Raw genomic sequence first — 15,406 nt, forward strand, 5'->3', positions numbered from 1 at the left:
TCCGAGTTGCAGGCCATTTTAGTGCTGGGTGATTTTGAGTTCATGTCTGTGAAGCATTTTATTCTGCTCAAACTGTTGGACCCTTTATAATGAAAGGAGAAAGGAAAAAATGTGGACAAACATTGGTGTTTAGTTCATTTATCACATTGGGTAGGTGTTACTTGATAGGACGTTCCTAGCACAGATTGTCTTTGTGTAGATTTCATTTTTGAAAAGAACAGGAACCATTCTCAATATTTCCACTTTTTTTTTAAAGCTCACTTTGGTGGGTACATTTAAGGGTAACCATCTGCTTCAAACTTGCCCAAACCTAAGAACTGGAAGAGGGTCTGGTTCTAATTCTTGAGTCTGTAGCAACCTGGAACAGGTCTTTTCTGTCTGTTAGAGTGAGAATTAAGCTCAGGAATCAAAAAGTATAGTTAATGAAAAGGTTGCCGAGGGTTGAGGCGTGAGGATTTCCCAGCCACTTCTTACCTCGGCTCACTGGCCGTCTTTCCAAAGCACGGTGGAACGGCTGTGGGCATGGACGGCCAGTGTGCTTCTGTTTCCTTCCGAAGGCCTGTCAGGCCCACGCCTCCACCTCTGTTGCTGTGGACCAGCCCCTCTTTCCCAGCCCTACTGTTTGGCTGGCCCGAGGACTGGGTGTTTCTGCAGTTGGTGGTTGCTCTTTGGCAAAGTCAGAATTGTTCAGGAGGGATGGACACTTCGTGATAGAGCTTCATATTTCTCTTAAAAAGATTTTGATGTTTATTAATTTCACAGATTTTGTGTTTTTGGTTAAAAAAACCAGTATTGACATTTAAAACTGGAACTTTGAGGAGTTACAGTGATTTTTAAAAAAAATCTCTCAGAGGATGCTTTTCTTGTCTTTTCTACTTGGCCTGATGCCTCATCTTGCTCTGTCATCATGCCTCCCTTTTCTCTCTTAAAGGAGCTGCTTGTCCTTTGGTGATATTTCTGGTTACCCCCTGCAGGTGTGAACCGCACAAAGGCCCCAGGGACCCACTGCTGCTGGCAGTGGAGGGAGGCACTAGCCTCAGGAGGTGCCGATGAACATCCTTTAATTTTTTAAATAGACTTTATGTTTTAGAGCAGTTTTGGAGTCACAGCAAAATTGAGGGGAAGGTACAGAGATTTACCGTATATCCCCTACCCCCTACTTGCCCCATTATTATTATTTTTTAAAATTTATTTATTTTATTTGTTTATTTTTTGCTGCATCGGGTCTTCGGTTGCTGTGCGCGGGCTTTCTCTAGTTGCGTTGAGCGGGGGCTACTCTTCGTGCGGTATGTGGGCTTCTCATCCCAGTGGCTTCTCTTGTTGTGGAGCACGGGCTCTAGGCGCGGGGGCTTCAGTAGTTGTAACATGCGGGCTCAGTAGTTGTGGCTCGCGGGCTCTAGAGTGCAGGCTCAAGTTGTGGCACACAGGCTTAGTTGCTCCGCGGCATGTGGGATCTTCCTGGACCAGGGCTTGAACCTGTGTCCTGTGCATTGGCAGGCGGATTCTTAACCACTGCGCCACCAGGGAAGCCCCTTGCCCCGTTATTAACATCTCCCATAAGATGGTACATTTGTTATAATTGATGACCCTCCATTGACACATCATCACCAGATTCCACAGTTTACATTAGGGTTCACTCTTGGTGTGTACGTTCTATGGGTTTGGACAAATGTTTAATGACATGCATCCATCATTATAGTATCATACAGAGAGTTTTTACTGCCCCTCCAGAAATTCTCTGTGCTCCACCTCTTCATCCCTCTCTGCCCCCAGCCTCTGGCAACCACTGGTCTGTTTCCTGTCTCCTTAGTTTTGCCTTTTCCAAATGTCTTAGAGTTAGAATTATACAGCATATAGTCTTTTCAGGTTGACTTCTTTTACTTAACTGATATGCATTTAAGGTTCCTCCATGTCTTTTCATGGCTTTATAGCTCATTCCTTTTCATTGCTGAATAATATTCCGTTGCTTGGATGTAGCATAGTTTATTTTTCCATTCACCTACTGGAGGACATTTTGGTTGCTTCCAAGGTTTGGAAATTATAAATAAACCTGCTGTAAACATCTGTGTGCAAATTATTTTGTGGACTTAAGTTTTCAGTTCATTTGGGCAAATACCAAAATAATTGCTGGATCATATAGTAAGAGTATGTTTAGTTTCATAAGAAACTGCCAAACTGCCTTTCAAAGTGGCTGTACCATTTTGCATTCCCCCCGAGCAATGAATGAGAGTTCCTGTTGCTCCACATCCTCGCCAGCATTTGGTGTTGTCAGTGTTCTGGATTTTGGCCATTTTAATAGGTGTGAAGTGGTATCTCATGGCTGTTTTAATTTGCAATTTCCTGCTGACATATGATGTGGAGCATCTTTTCATGTGCTTATTTGCCACCTGTATATCTTCTGTGGTGAGGTGTCTGTTTAAGTCTTTGGGATATTTTTTAAATTGGATTGTTCATTTTCTTATTGTTGAGTTTTAAGAGTTCTTCGTATATTTTGGATACAAGTTCTTTATCAGATGCATCATTTGCAGATATTTTCTCCCAGTCTGTGGCTTGTCTTCTTATTCTCTAGACGGTGTCTTTCTCAGAGCAGAAGTTTTTAGTTTTAATGAAGTCCAGCTTATAAATTCTTTCTTTCATGGATCATGTCTTTGGTTTTATATTTAAAATGTCATCACCACACCCAAAGTCAACTAAGTTTTCTCCTTTTTTATCTTCTAGGAGTTTTGTAGTTTTGTGTTTTACTTGATCTAGGTCTATGATCCATTGTGAGTTAATTTTTGTGAAGGGTGTGAGGTCTGTGTCTAGGTTCATCTTTTTGCAGGTGAATGTCCAGTTGTTCCAGCAACATTTGTTGAAGAGACCATCTATACCTCATTATATTGCCTTTGCTTCTTTGTTAGAGATGAGTTGTGGATCTATTTCTGGGCTCTGTATTCTGTTACTTTGATCTATTTGTCTGTTCTTTTGCTATTACCACACTGCCTTCATTATTGTAGCTTTATAGTAAGTCTTGAAATCAAGTAGTGTCTGTCCTCCAGCTTTTTGTGTTGGCTATTCTGGGTCTTTTGCTTCTCCATATAAGCATTAGAATCATTTTGTGGATATCTACAAAATAGCTGCTTGGTATTGCTTTGAATCTATAGATCAAGTTGGGAAGAACCTCTTGACAATGTTGAATCTTCCAATCCATGAACATGGAATATCTCTCCTTTTATTTAGTTCTTTGATTTCTGTTATCAGAGTTCCATGGTTTTCCTCATCTAGATCTTGTACGTATTTTGTTATATTTAAACCAAATACTTCATTCTTTTGGAAGCTAGTGTAAATGGTATTCTGATTTTAATTTCAAATTTCACTTGTTCATTGCTGGTATGTAGGAAACTGATTGACTTTTGTATATTATCTTTGTATCCTGCAACTTTGCTATAATTGCTTATTAGTTCCAGGAATTTTTTTTGCTGTTGTTGATCCTTTGGGATTTTCGACATAGACAATCATGTCATCTACAAGTGAAGATAGTTTTATTTTCTCCTTCCCAATAAGTGTACCTTTTATGTCCTTTTCTGGTCTTATTGCTTTAGCTAGAACTTTCAGTCCAGTATTGTAAAGGAGTGATGAGAGCAGACATCCTTGCTTTGTTCCTGATTTTAGTGGGAAAGCGTCTAGTTTTCACCATTAAGTATGATGTTAACTGTAGGTTTTTTGTAGATATTCTTTATCAAGTTGAGGAAGTTCTCCTCTACTCCTAATTTGCTAAAAGTTTTTATCATGAAATGAGTGTTGGATTTTTGTCAATGCTTCTTCTGCATCTATTGATATGTTCATGTAGTTTTTCTTTAGTCTGTCGATATTGTGGATTACTTAACCGATTTTCAAATGCTAAACTAGCCTCGCGTACTTGGGATAAATCCCACTTGGTTGGGGCGTATAATTCTTTTTATACATTGTTGGATTTGATTTGCTAATATTTTCTTGAGGATTTTTGCATCTTTGTACATGAGAGATGTTGGTCTGTAGTTTTCTTTTTTTTTTTTAATTTATTTTTATTTATTTTTGGCTGCGTTGGGTCTTCTTTGCTGCGCGAGGGCTTTCTCTAGTTGCGGTGAGTGGGGGCTACTTTTCATTGCAGTGTGCGGGCTTCTCATTGCGGTGGCTTCTCTTGTTACGGAGCATGGGCTCTAGGTGCGCGGGCTTCAGTAGTTGTGGCACGCGGGCTCAGTAGTTGTGGCTTGCGAACTCTAGAGCACAGGCTCGGTAGTTGTGGCACACGGGCTTAGTTGCTCCGCGGCATGTGGGATCTTCCCGGACCAGGGCTCGAACCCATGTCCCCTGCATTGGCAGGCAGATTCTTAACCACTGCGCCACCAGGAAAGTCCAGTCTGTAGTTTTCTTGAAATGACTTTGTCTGGTTTTGGTATTAGGGTGATGCTGGCTGCATAGAATGACTTAAGAAGTATTTCCTCTGCTTCTGTTTTCTGGAAGAGATTACAGAAAATTGGTATCATTTCTTCCTTAAATGTTTAGTAGAATTCATCAGTGAACCCATCTCAGCCTGGTACTGTTTTGGAAGGTTATTAATTATTGATTCATTTCCTCAGTAGATACAGACCTATTCAGATTGTCTCTTCTTGTGTGAGTTTTGGCAGATTGTGTCTTTCAAGGAATTGGACCATTTCATCTACATTATCAAATTTGTGGACATAGAGTTGTTCATAGTGTTCCTTTATTATCCTTTTAATGTCCATGGGGTCTATAGTGATGTTCCCGCTTTCATTTCTGATATTGGTAATTTCTGTCTTTTCTCTTTTTTGTTAGCCTGGCTAGAGGATTATTTATTGGGTTGGCCAAAAAGTGCGTTTGGGTTTTCCGTAGCATCTTACGGAAAAACCCAAACAAACTTTTGGGCCAACCCAGTATTTTATTGATTTTTCAAAGAACCAGCTTTTGTTTTGGTGATTTTTCTCTATTGATTTCCTGTTTTCAATTTCATTGATATCTGCTCTAATTTTTATTATTTCTTTCTTCTGCTTACCTGGGGTTTCATTTGCTCTTCTTTTTCTAGTTTCCTAAGATGGAAGCTTAGATGATTGATTTTAGTTCTTTTTTCTTTTCTAATATATGCCTTTGATGCTACAACTTTCTTTCTAAGCACTGCTTTCTCTGCAGCCAGAAAATTTTGATAAGTTGTATTTTCATTTTAATTTAGTTCAAAATGTTTTCTAATTTCTCTTGAGATTTCTTCTTTGACTTATGTGTTATTTAGAAGTGCACGTTGTTTAATCTCCAAGTATTTTGTGATTTTCCAACTCTCTTTCTGTTACTGATTTCTAGTTTAATTTCATTTTGGTCTGAGAGCAGACGTTGTATGATTTTTATTCTTTTAAATTTGTTAAGGTGTGTGTTGTGGCCCAGAATATGGTCTGTCTTGGTGAATGTTCCATGTGAACTTGAGAAAAATATATATTCTGCTGTTGTTTGGATGAGGTAGTTGATATCCAGTTAATCAGTGATGCTGTCGAGTTCAACTGTGTCTTTACTAATTTTCTGTCTGCAGGATCTTTCCATTTCTTTTTTATTTTTATTTTTTTTATATCGAAGTATAGTTGATTTTCAACGTTGTGTTAATTTCTGCTGTACAGCAAAGTGACTCAGTTACACATATGTATACGTTCTTTTTCATTTTCTTTTTCATTATGGTTTATCCCAGGACATTGAATATAGTTCCCTGTGCTGTACAGTCAGACCTTGTTGTCCATCAGTATCTGTCCATTTCTGAGAGAGGTATGCTGAGGTCTCCTCCCCTAATCATGGATTCATCTGCTTCCTTGCAGTTCTGTCAGTTTTGCCTCATGTATTTTGATGTTTGTTTTTAGGCACATACATGTTAAGGACTGTTATGTCTTCTCTACAGTTGACCCTTTGTCATTACGTGGAGGCCTTCTTTATCCCTGATTGTGTTCCTAGGTCTGCAGCTGCTCTGAGATTAATAGAGCTACTCCAGCTTTCTTTTGATTAGTGTTAGTGTAGTATATCTTTCTCTGTCCCTTCATTTTTAATCTATATGTGTCTGTATATCTAAAGAGGGTTTCTTGTAGACTGCATATAGTTGGGTCTTGTTTTTTGATACACTCTGACAGTCTCTGTTTTTTAATTGGGGTTTTTATACCATTGATGTTGAAAATGATAATTGATATACAGTTGACCCTTGAACAAGTCGGGTTTGAACTGTGTGGGTCCACTTACACGTGGATTTTTTTTCCAATAAATACATTCTGCAGCACTGCTCGATCCGCAGTTGCTTAAATCCACGGGTGCAGAACCTTGTGATGCAGAACCTCTCGAATGCAGGACCTGGAGGATGTGAGGGCTGACTATAAAGTTATACAGACTTTCGACTGTGCACAGGGTTGACACTCCTAACTCCCAGGTTGTTCAAGGGTTAACTGTAGTTGGATTACTATCTCCCATATTTGTTACTGTTTTCTATTCATTGCCTTTGTTTTTTTATTTCTTATTTTCTCTTCCACTCTCCTTCTGACTTTGTAGTTTCAGCTGAACATTTATGATTCTATTTTCTCTCCTTTCTTCACATATCAGTTATACTTATTTTAAAAACTTTTTTTAGTGGTTGCCCTAGAGTTTGCAATATACATTTAAAAATATGGAGCATTTCATGAATTTGCACATCATCTTTGTGGTTCCAGTTCTAGTGTATGTGCTGCTGAAGTGAGCACTTAATTTTACACCGAGGGCCTTCCTAGCAGTTCTTCCCCTTTGGTTGGGTGTAATCGGCTTCAGCAGCAGACACTGACATGAAGCAGACGTGAACAGCCCCGAGTGCTGAGTGTCAGCCCGAGGGTCCCCGCTTCTTTGACGGTAGAAAATCCTGTTTTTATCCCTGACTGGTGTCTGCTGGGCCCTGGATCCAGCCTCAGGGTCACGGCCATGCTGGTTCTGAGGCCCCCATGGGGTTTATCGCTGCACGTGTTAAGACTTTTGTCCCCAGACACCACTTGCCTTCATCTTCAAAACTGTCGTTTCTTCTCTGGAGATAAAAAGCACAGACTGGCCGCCTCTGTTGTAGAAGGTTGTGAGAGCACAGTTCTTAGGCTAACCCAGTAACACCCTTATTCCCTCCTATCTTTAAACAGATGTAATGTTCACTGGTACAGCAGATGGCCGAGTCGTAAAACTTGAAAACGGTGAAGTAGAGACCATCGCCTGGTTTGGCTCAGGCCCATGCAGTAAGTCAGTGACCCCTGACGTGTGTCTCTTCCAGGCACCCAGGAGGGTGCCAGGAGGAGCTGAGTTCCCCAGAAGTCGGGTCCTTGGAGGAGGAGAGCCTGACGGCCCAGCTAGAGGCTGCCTGGGCTCCTTATTTGCCACCTGTGCTTGCAGTTTCCCATCCAGCTGTGGCCGTGGCCCTGCCGGGCCCCCACACCCCAGAGCTGCTGCAGGAGGTGTGGGCTTTGTTTGTCACGTGCTGGAGCGCATTCCTGCACTAGCCCCTCAGGAACCTCAGCCCTGCATCCAGAGTGAAATACCCTTAGGTCGCTCAGCTTTTAGAAACTCACTGTTTAAAAACTGGTAGCTCCCAGACTTATTTGTTATCTGTTTTTAAGAGCTAGAATGTTTTTCTAAAAATGATGTATTTTTATGGTGAAATGCAAACAACGCGGAGAAGAAAGTAAAAATCACCTCAGAGTCTTCTCAGATGTAACTGTTAACAATTTAATGAATAACTTTTCAGATTTCTTTTTGTTCATGGATACTCACACCCACATATGGTTTTATGTGATGGAATCATACTCTACATTTGGGTATTTAACCTGCTTTTTCCCACTCCGTATTTTGCCTGTAAGTGCCTCTGCAGTAAATGCCCTGCAGTATACACCTTGAGGAGCACACCCTGCAGTAAGCACCCTGCGGTGAGCACCCTATAGTAAGCATACTGCAGTAAGCACTCTGCAGTAAGCACTCTGCAATAAGCACACTGCAGTAAGCACCCTGCAGTAAACACCCTGCGGTAAGCACCCTATAGTAAGTGCCCTGCAGTAAGCACTCTGCCGTAAGCACCCTGCAGTAAGCACTCTGTGATAAGTGCCCTGCAGGGAGTGCCCAGCAATAAATATGCTCTACCACAGGTTTAAAAAGAGTATAGGTAGTAGAAGAGGAGAATGGATCTAAGCAGTAAAATAGGAGCTTTCCCTTTATGACGGGTGGAGGGACCCTGCCATGTCCCTGGATGGGCACAGCACTCAGGTCCAGCTTTGGGCTTAAATCCCACTCCTGAGGTTCTGGGGGATTCGGGAGTGGGGCCTGTGTCTGCTGACTTCCCTGAGTTAACTGTTTGAGTCTCAGGATGCTGATGTGAACTTGATTCTTGGGTATCAGTTGCTGTGCTTATGTCCACATCCAGATTCTCGGGTGGTCCCTCTAGACATGCTGGACAATTGTCCTAAGCTCTAGGGGGGCTGGAACACGGGGGGCCGAGTCTGTCTCTGATGCCATGGTCTGTTTTGTTCTCTGCAGCATGATGCAGGTTTAGGACGGGGTGGAGGAGGTGTTCGGACACTGAGGGGCCACAAATCTTGGACCAGCCACTGATTCCTGTCTGTTTGTTTCCCTAGAAACCCGAGATGACGAGCCTGCTTGTGGGAGACCCCTGGGCATCCGGGCCGGGCCCAACGGGACCCTTTTTGTGGCTGATGCATACAAAGGGCTATTTGAAGTAAATCCCTGGAAACGTAAGTGACAGTAACTTGTTTCCTTCTATGATGATTGCTGATCTTTTAAACGATATGTGCATTTATTTATAAATGGATTTAGTAGAATTTGTTCAGTACAGTCTACTGGAGACCCTGATGTTTTTCTTACTCACTGAATGGAACTGAAAATGTTACCTGCAGATACCAGCCAGTATTCACACCATGTGGCTCCTCACTTATGCCTGCTTCTGGCCCATTCCCTCCTTTCCCCTGGCCTTTGTGTTTGAGCCACAGGATCTCAGAAGGACTCATTCTGAGGATGTTGGGCTCCTCCTCTTATCTTAACTTCTCTGTGTATTTCTCTGCTTCTGGTCTTGCTGTTTGTTTTCTGCCTCTCTGCCTTTTCATTTTTCCTTCCTCCAGCTCCTTCTCCTGTTTCTCTCGCCTGACTGGGCACGATGTCACCTCGATCAGTGCTACAGTATTGCTGTGTGCGCTTCAGCGGGAGGTTCATGCTGAGGGAGGAATTGCCATCGTGGGTGGTGCACCGGGCCCCCGGGCGGCCCCTGCTCTGCTGGCTGCTGGCTGTGTGAGAGTTACTCAGCCTCTCTGTGCCTGCTTTCCTCACCCACGGGGCAGGGATGACGGGAGTGCCTGCCATGTGGGATAGTTGTGGGGGGTTTAAATGGGATTATATGTGGGAAGCGCTGAGCGCTCCTTAAACGTTTGTGCTACAATCTAAAAAGATTTACTACGATTCCTGCTTTTTAAATTTAAAAGCAGATGAGGTGAACATTCTATAATTCTCTCAAGCAGACAAATAGAAAATTGCCTTTTTAACCTAAGATTCTTAGCAGATTTTTAAGTCAGTTGGTCTTGATAAAAGGAGTTCCTCATCCTTAGAGGGGGGATTCTGCCTTTAGTGGAGCTGGTCTAAAAAAATTCATCACCTAATAGAAAGAAAGGAAAACACTGATTTTTACTGTAAGAAGGAATAAATCTTCTGTCAGGACACGGAGAAGCTCATTTAGTTTTTCCTTTTAAATCAGTTAGGCCGATTGATATTTTGAAATTATTGAGATACATGTTCTTAGAATACAAGCAAGTCTCTCCCTTTCTTTCTTCTTTCTGTCTTCCCTTCTTTCCTTTTCTTCCTCCCCCCCTTCCCTCAGGTGAAGTAAAACTGCTGCTGTCCTCCGAGACACCCATTGAGGGGAGGAAAATGTCCTTCGTGAACGATCTTACAGTAACTCGGGACGGGAGGAAGATTTATTTTACGGACTCTAGCAGCAAATGGCAAAGACGAGATTATCTGCTTCTGGTGATGGAGGGGACGGATGATGGTCGGTGAGTGTTCCTTCCGGATCTTCTCCTCAGGGAGGCCGTAGACAGGCAGGGTGACTTCGCAGAGCTTATTACATCCAGGAATTGTTGGGGTGTTTCTGAGCATAGTACTCAGCTTTTAAGGGAGGATCTTACTGTCTCCTGGAAACAGGTGGCGGACACAATGAAACAGTGAGATGTTCTCACTTTCTTCTTTGGAGTAATGAAGGTAGAATGGCCAGGCTGTCTGAGGGTGTGGTCTCGCAGCCGGGGGAGACCTCACAGGTGGTCTCTGAAGGGGACTCCTGTGAGGCTGCAGCCACGGTGGCTCTCCCTGGTGCTGAACCAGTGCTCAGGTCAGCAAGAGAACTGACCGTGGGCTTTTCTGGAGGAGGGTGCCTGGGTCTGCCCTGGACAGGGATGGGCCTGCAGGGCCAGCCTGGAACTGGTCTGAGCGGAGGATGGGGGCCCTGCTACTCCTGTGGAGGACGAGTCCCCCTCCATAGGCCCTGGCCCGAGGGCCCAGACCGGGAGCAGGGCTCCAGCCCAGCAGGGGCCCCCAGACACCCTGTGTGACCCTCCGCTATTGGCTCCCGCAGCCTGCTGGAGTACGACACCGAGACCAAGGAGGTGAAGGTTTTGCTGGACCACCTGCGGTTCCCCAACGGGGTACAGCTCTCTCCTGCGGAGGACTTTGTCCTGGTGGCGGAATTGACCATGGCGAGGATCAGGAGGTGCGTGAGCTGATGTCAAGTCCACCGGGCTGTGGGCCAGGCGGGTGTGAGGTGTCAGCTGCAGAGCCTGCGACGCAGCGGGTGCCTGTCCTGTGTGATGAGAGAGTCATCTTCCCTCTCCCTTCCTCAGCCTTCTTGCGCGTCATGGGCTGGGAGAGTCTTGATGGAATGCTGACTGCAATCCCGGCCCTTTTCCCTGCTGGTGGGCCTGGTCTGGCCCTGCTTCCTGCACCTGCTTCTCGCTGGGCCCAGGGCTCTGAGAGCTTCTAGAAGCAGCCATGACATCGTTTGTGATGGACGTGTTTACAGTTGTATCCATTCGGTTATTGGGACCAAGACCAATTTGGTGCTCGGCTAAAATTTTTCCTTCAATTGGGGGGCTGCCACTCATTGCCTGCTTGGGCGAATTTTTCAGGTTCTATGTGTCTGGCCTGATGAAGGGAGGGGCCGACCTGTTTGTGGAGAACTTGCCTGGATTCCCGGACAACATCCGAGCCAGCAGCTCTGGGGGTTACTGGGTCGGCATGTCGACCATTCGCTCCAATCCTGGGTTTTCCATGTTGGATTTCTTATCCGAGAGACCGTATCTTAAAAGAATGATTTTTAAGGTAACTGTGAAAACTATTGATTTCAAAAATCAAAATGCATCTAATTATGGGTTTTTTGACCTTTATGGAAGCTCTGAAAATTCTAGTTCTGCTTATAGTATTTGGTGCTTTTAATGACTTCTTTAAAACATATTTTATTCTTCGCCTTGTAATGTAAATGTAAACATTTGAGCCCTCTGATTTTTTTCTCCTGGTTTCCTTGTCTGGGTATTTTTATCGTCACCCTCCCCGTCGTGACCTGTTGGGGCCTCTGCCCTGCCTGTCCCTCTTGCTCTCCGCTCTCCCCCAGACTCCGCCCCCAGCAAACTCAGCTCTTCCTTGAGTGGTTGCAGGTGCCCCTTCCTCCCGCCCCGCTTCCTCCCGTCTCCTCGGAGCCTCATCACCCCCTTCATGGGATTCCGCCCATGTCCTTAGTTGCAAATACTAAACTATTTGAGACTTAAGGTCCTGGAAGGTGCTGGGCAGCAGTTGCTGAGTCTGTGCGGCACGTAGCCCTGTGTCTGTGCCCCGCCAAGGGCTGCGGGCACCTTCTCAGTGAGGCTGGCCCATGTCCTTCAGTGTTGTTCCGAGTTCGGCAGGTCACTGTTCAGAAATGACACATCGTTGGCTGCAGAGTTACATCTGTTCGCTGGGGCCTGGAGGGGGCAGAATGGCAGAGTGGGCAAGGAGAAGGGTTTTGAGGAAGGCCTGACCAGCTGTGGGGCCCTGGGCAGGGGACGTGGTCTCTCTGCCTCAGTTTCTCCATCTGTCAAGTGGGACGAATAATAGCACTTCATTAGGTGATGGAAAAATTTAATGAGAATATGCAGATGATGCCCTTAGCTGAGTACAGTGAGTGCTCGAAGCTGGTACCCATCAGAGGATGTGCTCTGTCCGTGGTGATCGCATCTCTCCCCTGGTTGATAGGCTGCATCTCTGCCCTGGTGGGATGTGTGCTCCATCAGAGCAGGTGCTTTTTCTGTTGAGTTCCCTCCTTTATCCTCAGCGCCTAGAACAGTGTCTGCATCAGGAGCCAAGACCGTGCGTGAGAAAGAGCCAGCGGGGTGGGTGTGTTCTCGGACATGGGCGTCCTGGGCAGGAGTGGCCCGGCGTCTTCATGTGGCTGGGAGATAGATGGTGGGTCTGGGGCAGGTGGGAGGTGGGAGAGGACCACAGGCCTTGCAGACTTGAAAAGGAGGTTAGATTTTCTTCAGAATGTTGTTGAAGTCTTTGAGGATTTTCTTTTTTTAGTTTTGAGACAACATCAGACCTAAAAAGCAGCAGGAAGGGAACAGAGAACGTCTTTCCCTCAGCTGTTTGCAGGCAGGTGGCTGACCTCTGGCCCTCGGACGCTCGAAGCGCTGTTCCTATAGCAGGGACGACCCCCTTGGGACAGGATATCCCGTGGATACGGGTGACCCTCCGGTGCACAGACCCAGCTCAGGCTCGCCAGTGGCCCAAGGGTGTCCTTTGTAATGGGACTGTGCCCAGGGTCGGGCTGGCTTAGTCGCTACCTCTCCTTGTCCCCTTCAGCCTGGAGCAGCTCCCAGACCTGACCTTCAGGATCCCAGGTCAGCTCTGCTGCAGAATGTCCCTGCCTTGGGCTGCCTGGTGTTTCTCACGGTCAGGTTCAGGCTGTGCCTCTCCGGTGCCCTCAGTGTGACCTGTCGGGAGGTGCCTGGTGTCCACTTGTCCCTGCAGTGCCCGTCACCTCATCCAGTGGTGGCTGCCGGGTTTCCACTGTGAAGTTACTCTTTATCATTTGTAATTAATCAGTATTTTGTGGGGATAGTTAGTAAGTGTCATTATGATCTCGGGGTTGATGGTTTTATCAGTGATTATGATCGGTTAACCATTGTTGCTTACTTTGACGCTCACATCGTCCGGCAGTGGCCAGTGGGAGCCCCATCCGTATGGCCCCTTGACCTTTGCATGTGTCCCAGTCGTTCTTGGAGTAGTTCCTGCTTCCTGGCCCCGCACATTGTTCACGCTCCTCTCGTTCTTTCCCTGCCCCGCTCTGGGATCAGCCATTTCTCAGGGATCCCGGCTCCTCTGAGAGGGCACAGGTGCCAAGTGTGCTTACTGACGGGGTGTCGCTGCTCCCAGGCCCTCGTGACAGAGCTGGGGGTATGTTTTAAGCTGCCAGTTTTCTTACTGTCTGTGTTTGTACTTCCCTTCTCTAAGGGTGAAAAACCTGGGTCTCATGCTCCTTCATACCTATGTGATCAGATTCCCCAGTTGTCCCTGTCTGTAGCCATTGTCCCCTGTCACGTGGCCTCAGCTGTCATGTGGCCCCCGCATCACATGGCCCCGGCTAGGGCTCTAGCACCAATGCCAGCCCTTTTCCCTCCTCCCAGCCGTGTGCAGGGGCCTTACCTCTCAAGGGCTCATGGCCTGTGCCAGGTCACCCTGCTGCAGGACACCATCTCCCCTGCTTGGGCCCTGACACCCTGCTTGGAGCCATGGCCCTGTCTTTTCTCCAGTGTGGACTCTCCCTGCTCAGACCAACTCTCTGGTCTGGGCCGCCCCTGCACGCACCTACCCTACTTGGCTCCACAAGCTACTTCTTGACTGAATTGTTCAGGTGTGGGGTGTGCCAGTATTTTAAAAATGCCGCTGCAGTGCCATGTGGAAGCGAGCTGGTGGGGAGGTGGTCCAGCGGCCGGGAGAGGTGGGGGGCAGGGTGGGTGGGACGTGCACAGCAGGTGACAAGAGCCACGGTGCCCGGCCTGTGGGACTCCACGTGGCCCGCATCACGCTCCCCTCTCACTGTGCTTCCCTTTCAGCTGTTCAGCCAGGAGACGGTGATGAAGTTTGTGCCGCGGTACAGCCTCGTCCTGGAGCTCAGTGACAACGGGGCCTTCCGGAGGAGCCTGCATGACCCCGATGGGCAGGTGGCCGCTTACGTGAGCGAGGTGCACGAGCATGACGGGCACCTGTACCTGGGCTCCTTTAGGTCCCCTTTCCTCTGCAGACTCCGCCTGCAGTCTGCCTAGGCCCGTTGTTGCCCTGCGCGCCACCCCTGGGCCAGGAGGTGCGTGGACACACCCTTCCCACCTGCACCTGCCGGTCCGCGGAGGTGTGGTGCAGCCTCTCGGGACACCCTTACCTGGACTTGGCCTTGCATCTGCCATGGGGGAGATGAGTCCATGTAAAGCCCTTTTCTCTTAAAAACCTTCCCAAGTGCAGTGATTCCTTAGGACCCGGGGACTTGGTGCACTTACCAGGCTTCAGGTGTGGGGATGGAGCTGTGGGTGAGTCGGCTGGCGTCTCACTTTTGCTGCTGGCTGTGTCCCGCCAGCCTCGATGTCTTTGTTGTTAAATGGGTGATACCTGTCTTTGTGGGAGGGGCTCCGGGAGGGCGCAGAGAGCTCAGAGCAAACGTGTGTGAAGCCTCGGATGGGCTGTGCAGGCGAAGAGGGCACGGCTACGTTCCCCAGAGTCAAGTGAGGCCCGAGCCTCGGCCCTGGGTGTCCCTCCCATGGCTCCCACCCTCCTGCTGCACCTGGCCCCCTCCCTACCCGGGTCCCCGCCAGCGCTCTGAAGGCCAGGACCTGGGTGTGTGTGGAGGAAGAGCACGTTGATTCCAGCAGCTCAGAGGACTCACCGGCTTCTCCATGGACAGCCTACCGTGCGGATCAGAGGATGGGGAGTGAAGGTGGGCGCTGGGCACCAGGAGTCCTGTTCACACACCTGGTTCCTCACCCCAGACCCAGGTGTGAATAGTGCACGTGCTGGGGTTGCGTCTGCTCTAGTGTTACAAGCCTGACGCTGCTGTGTATCCTGACGGGTGTGTCCACACATGGTCCCGGTTGTGGGGTGATCCATGTGATTATGGTAATTAAATGGACTTTTCTGCTGATTAACCTCTTGATGGTGTTACCTGGGAATTTCTTCTGTGCTTTAATCTACTTTAACAGTGAGTGAGGTCTTGTCCTCTGCTTGTCGTGAGGGCCGTTCTGCTGGGGTCATGTTTAGATTTGCTCGGGGCCTCCCCTGTGGCTGCCTGCCTCCCACGCTGACTCAGTCCACATGACACTGCTTTCCTGTTTCC

The 15,406-nt window shown here is 47.2% G+C and overlaps 1 protein-coding gene across 2 annotated transcripts in view; it reads left to right on the forward strand.

Annotated features, from left to right (window-relative positions):
* The window catches only part of APMAP (adipocyte plasma membrane associated protein), a 28,290-nt gene extending 13,072 nt beyond the window's left edge, over positions 1–15,218 (forward strand). For both annotated transcript variants that reach the window (XM_061208936.1, XM_061208937.1), the window contains 6 exons: positions 7,152–7,244; positions 8,631–8,747; positions 9,881–10,055; positions 10,631–10,765; positions 11,181–11,373; positions 14,139–15,218. In XM_061208936.1, coding sequence (XP_061064919.1) covers positions 7,152–7,244; positions 8,631–8,747; positions 9,881–10,055; positions 10,631–10,765; positions 11,181–11,373; positions 14,139–14,348 — 923 coding nt within the window. In that variant the 3' untranslated portion in view covers positions 14,349–15,218. The remainder of the gene's footprint in view (positions 1–7,151; positions 7,245–8,630; positions 8,748–9,880; positions 10,056–10,630; positions 10,766–11,180; positions 11,374–14,138) is intronic.
* The last annotated feature ends 188 nt before the right edge of the window (positions 15,219–15,406 follow it).

This window comes from Eubalaena glacialis, chromosome 13 (assembly GCF_028564815.1).
Source record: "Eubalaena glacialis isolate mEubGla1 chromosome 13, mEubGla1.1.hap2.+ XY, whole genome shotgun sequence".
Classification (NCBI taxonomy): domain Eukaryota; kingdom Metazoa; phylum Chordata; class Mammalia; order Artiodactyla; family Balaenidae; genus Eubalaena; species Eubalaena glacialis.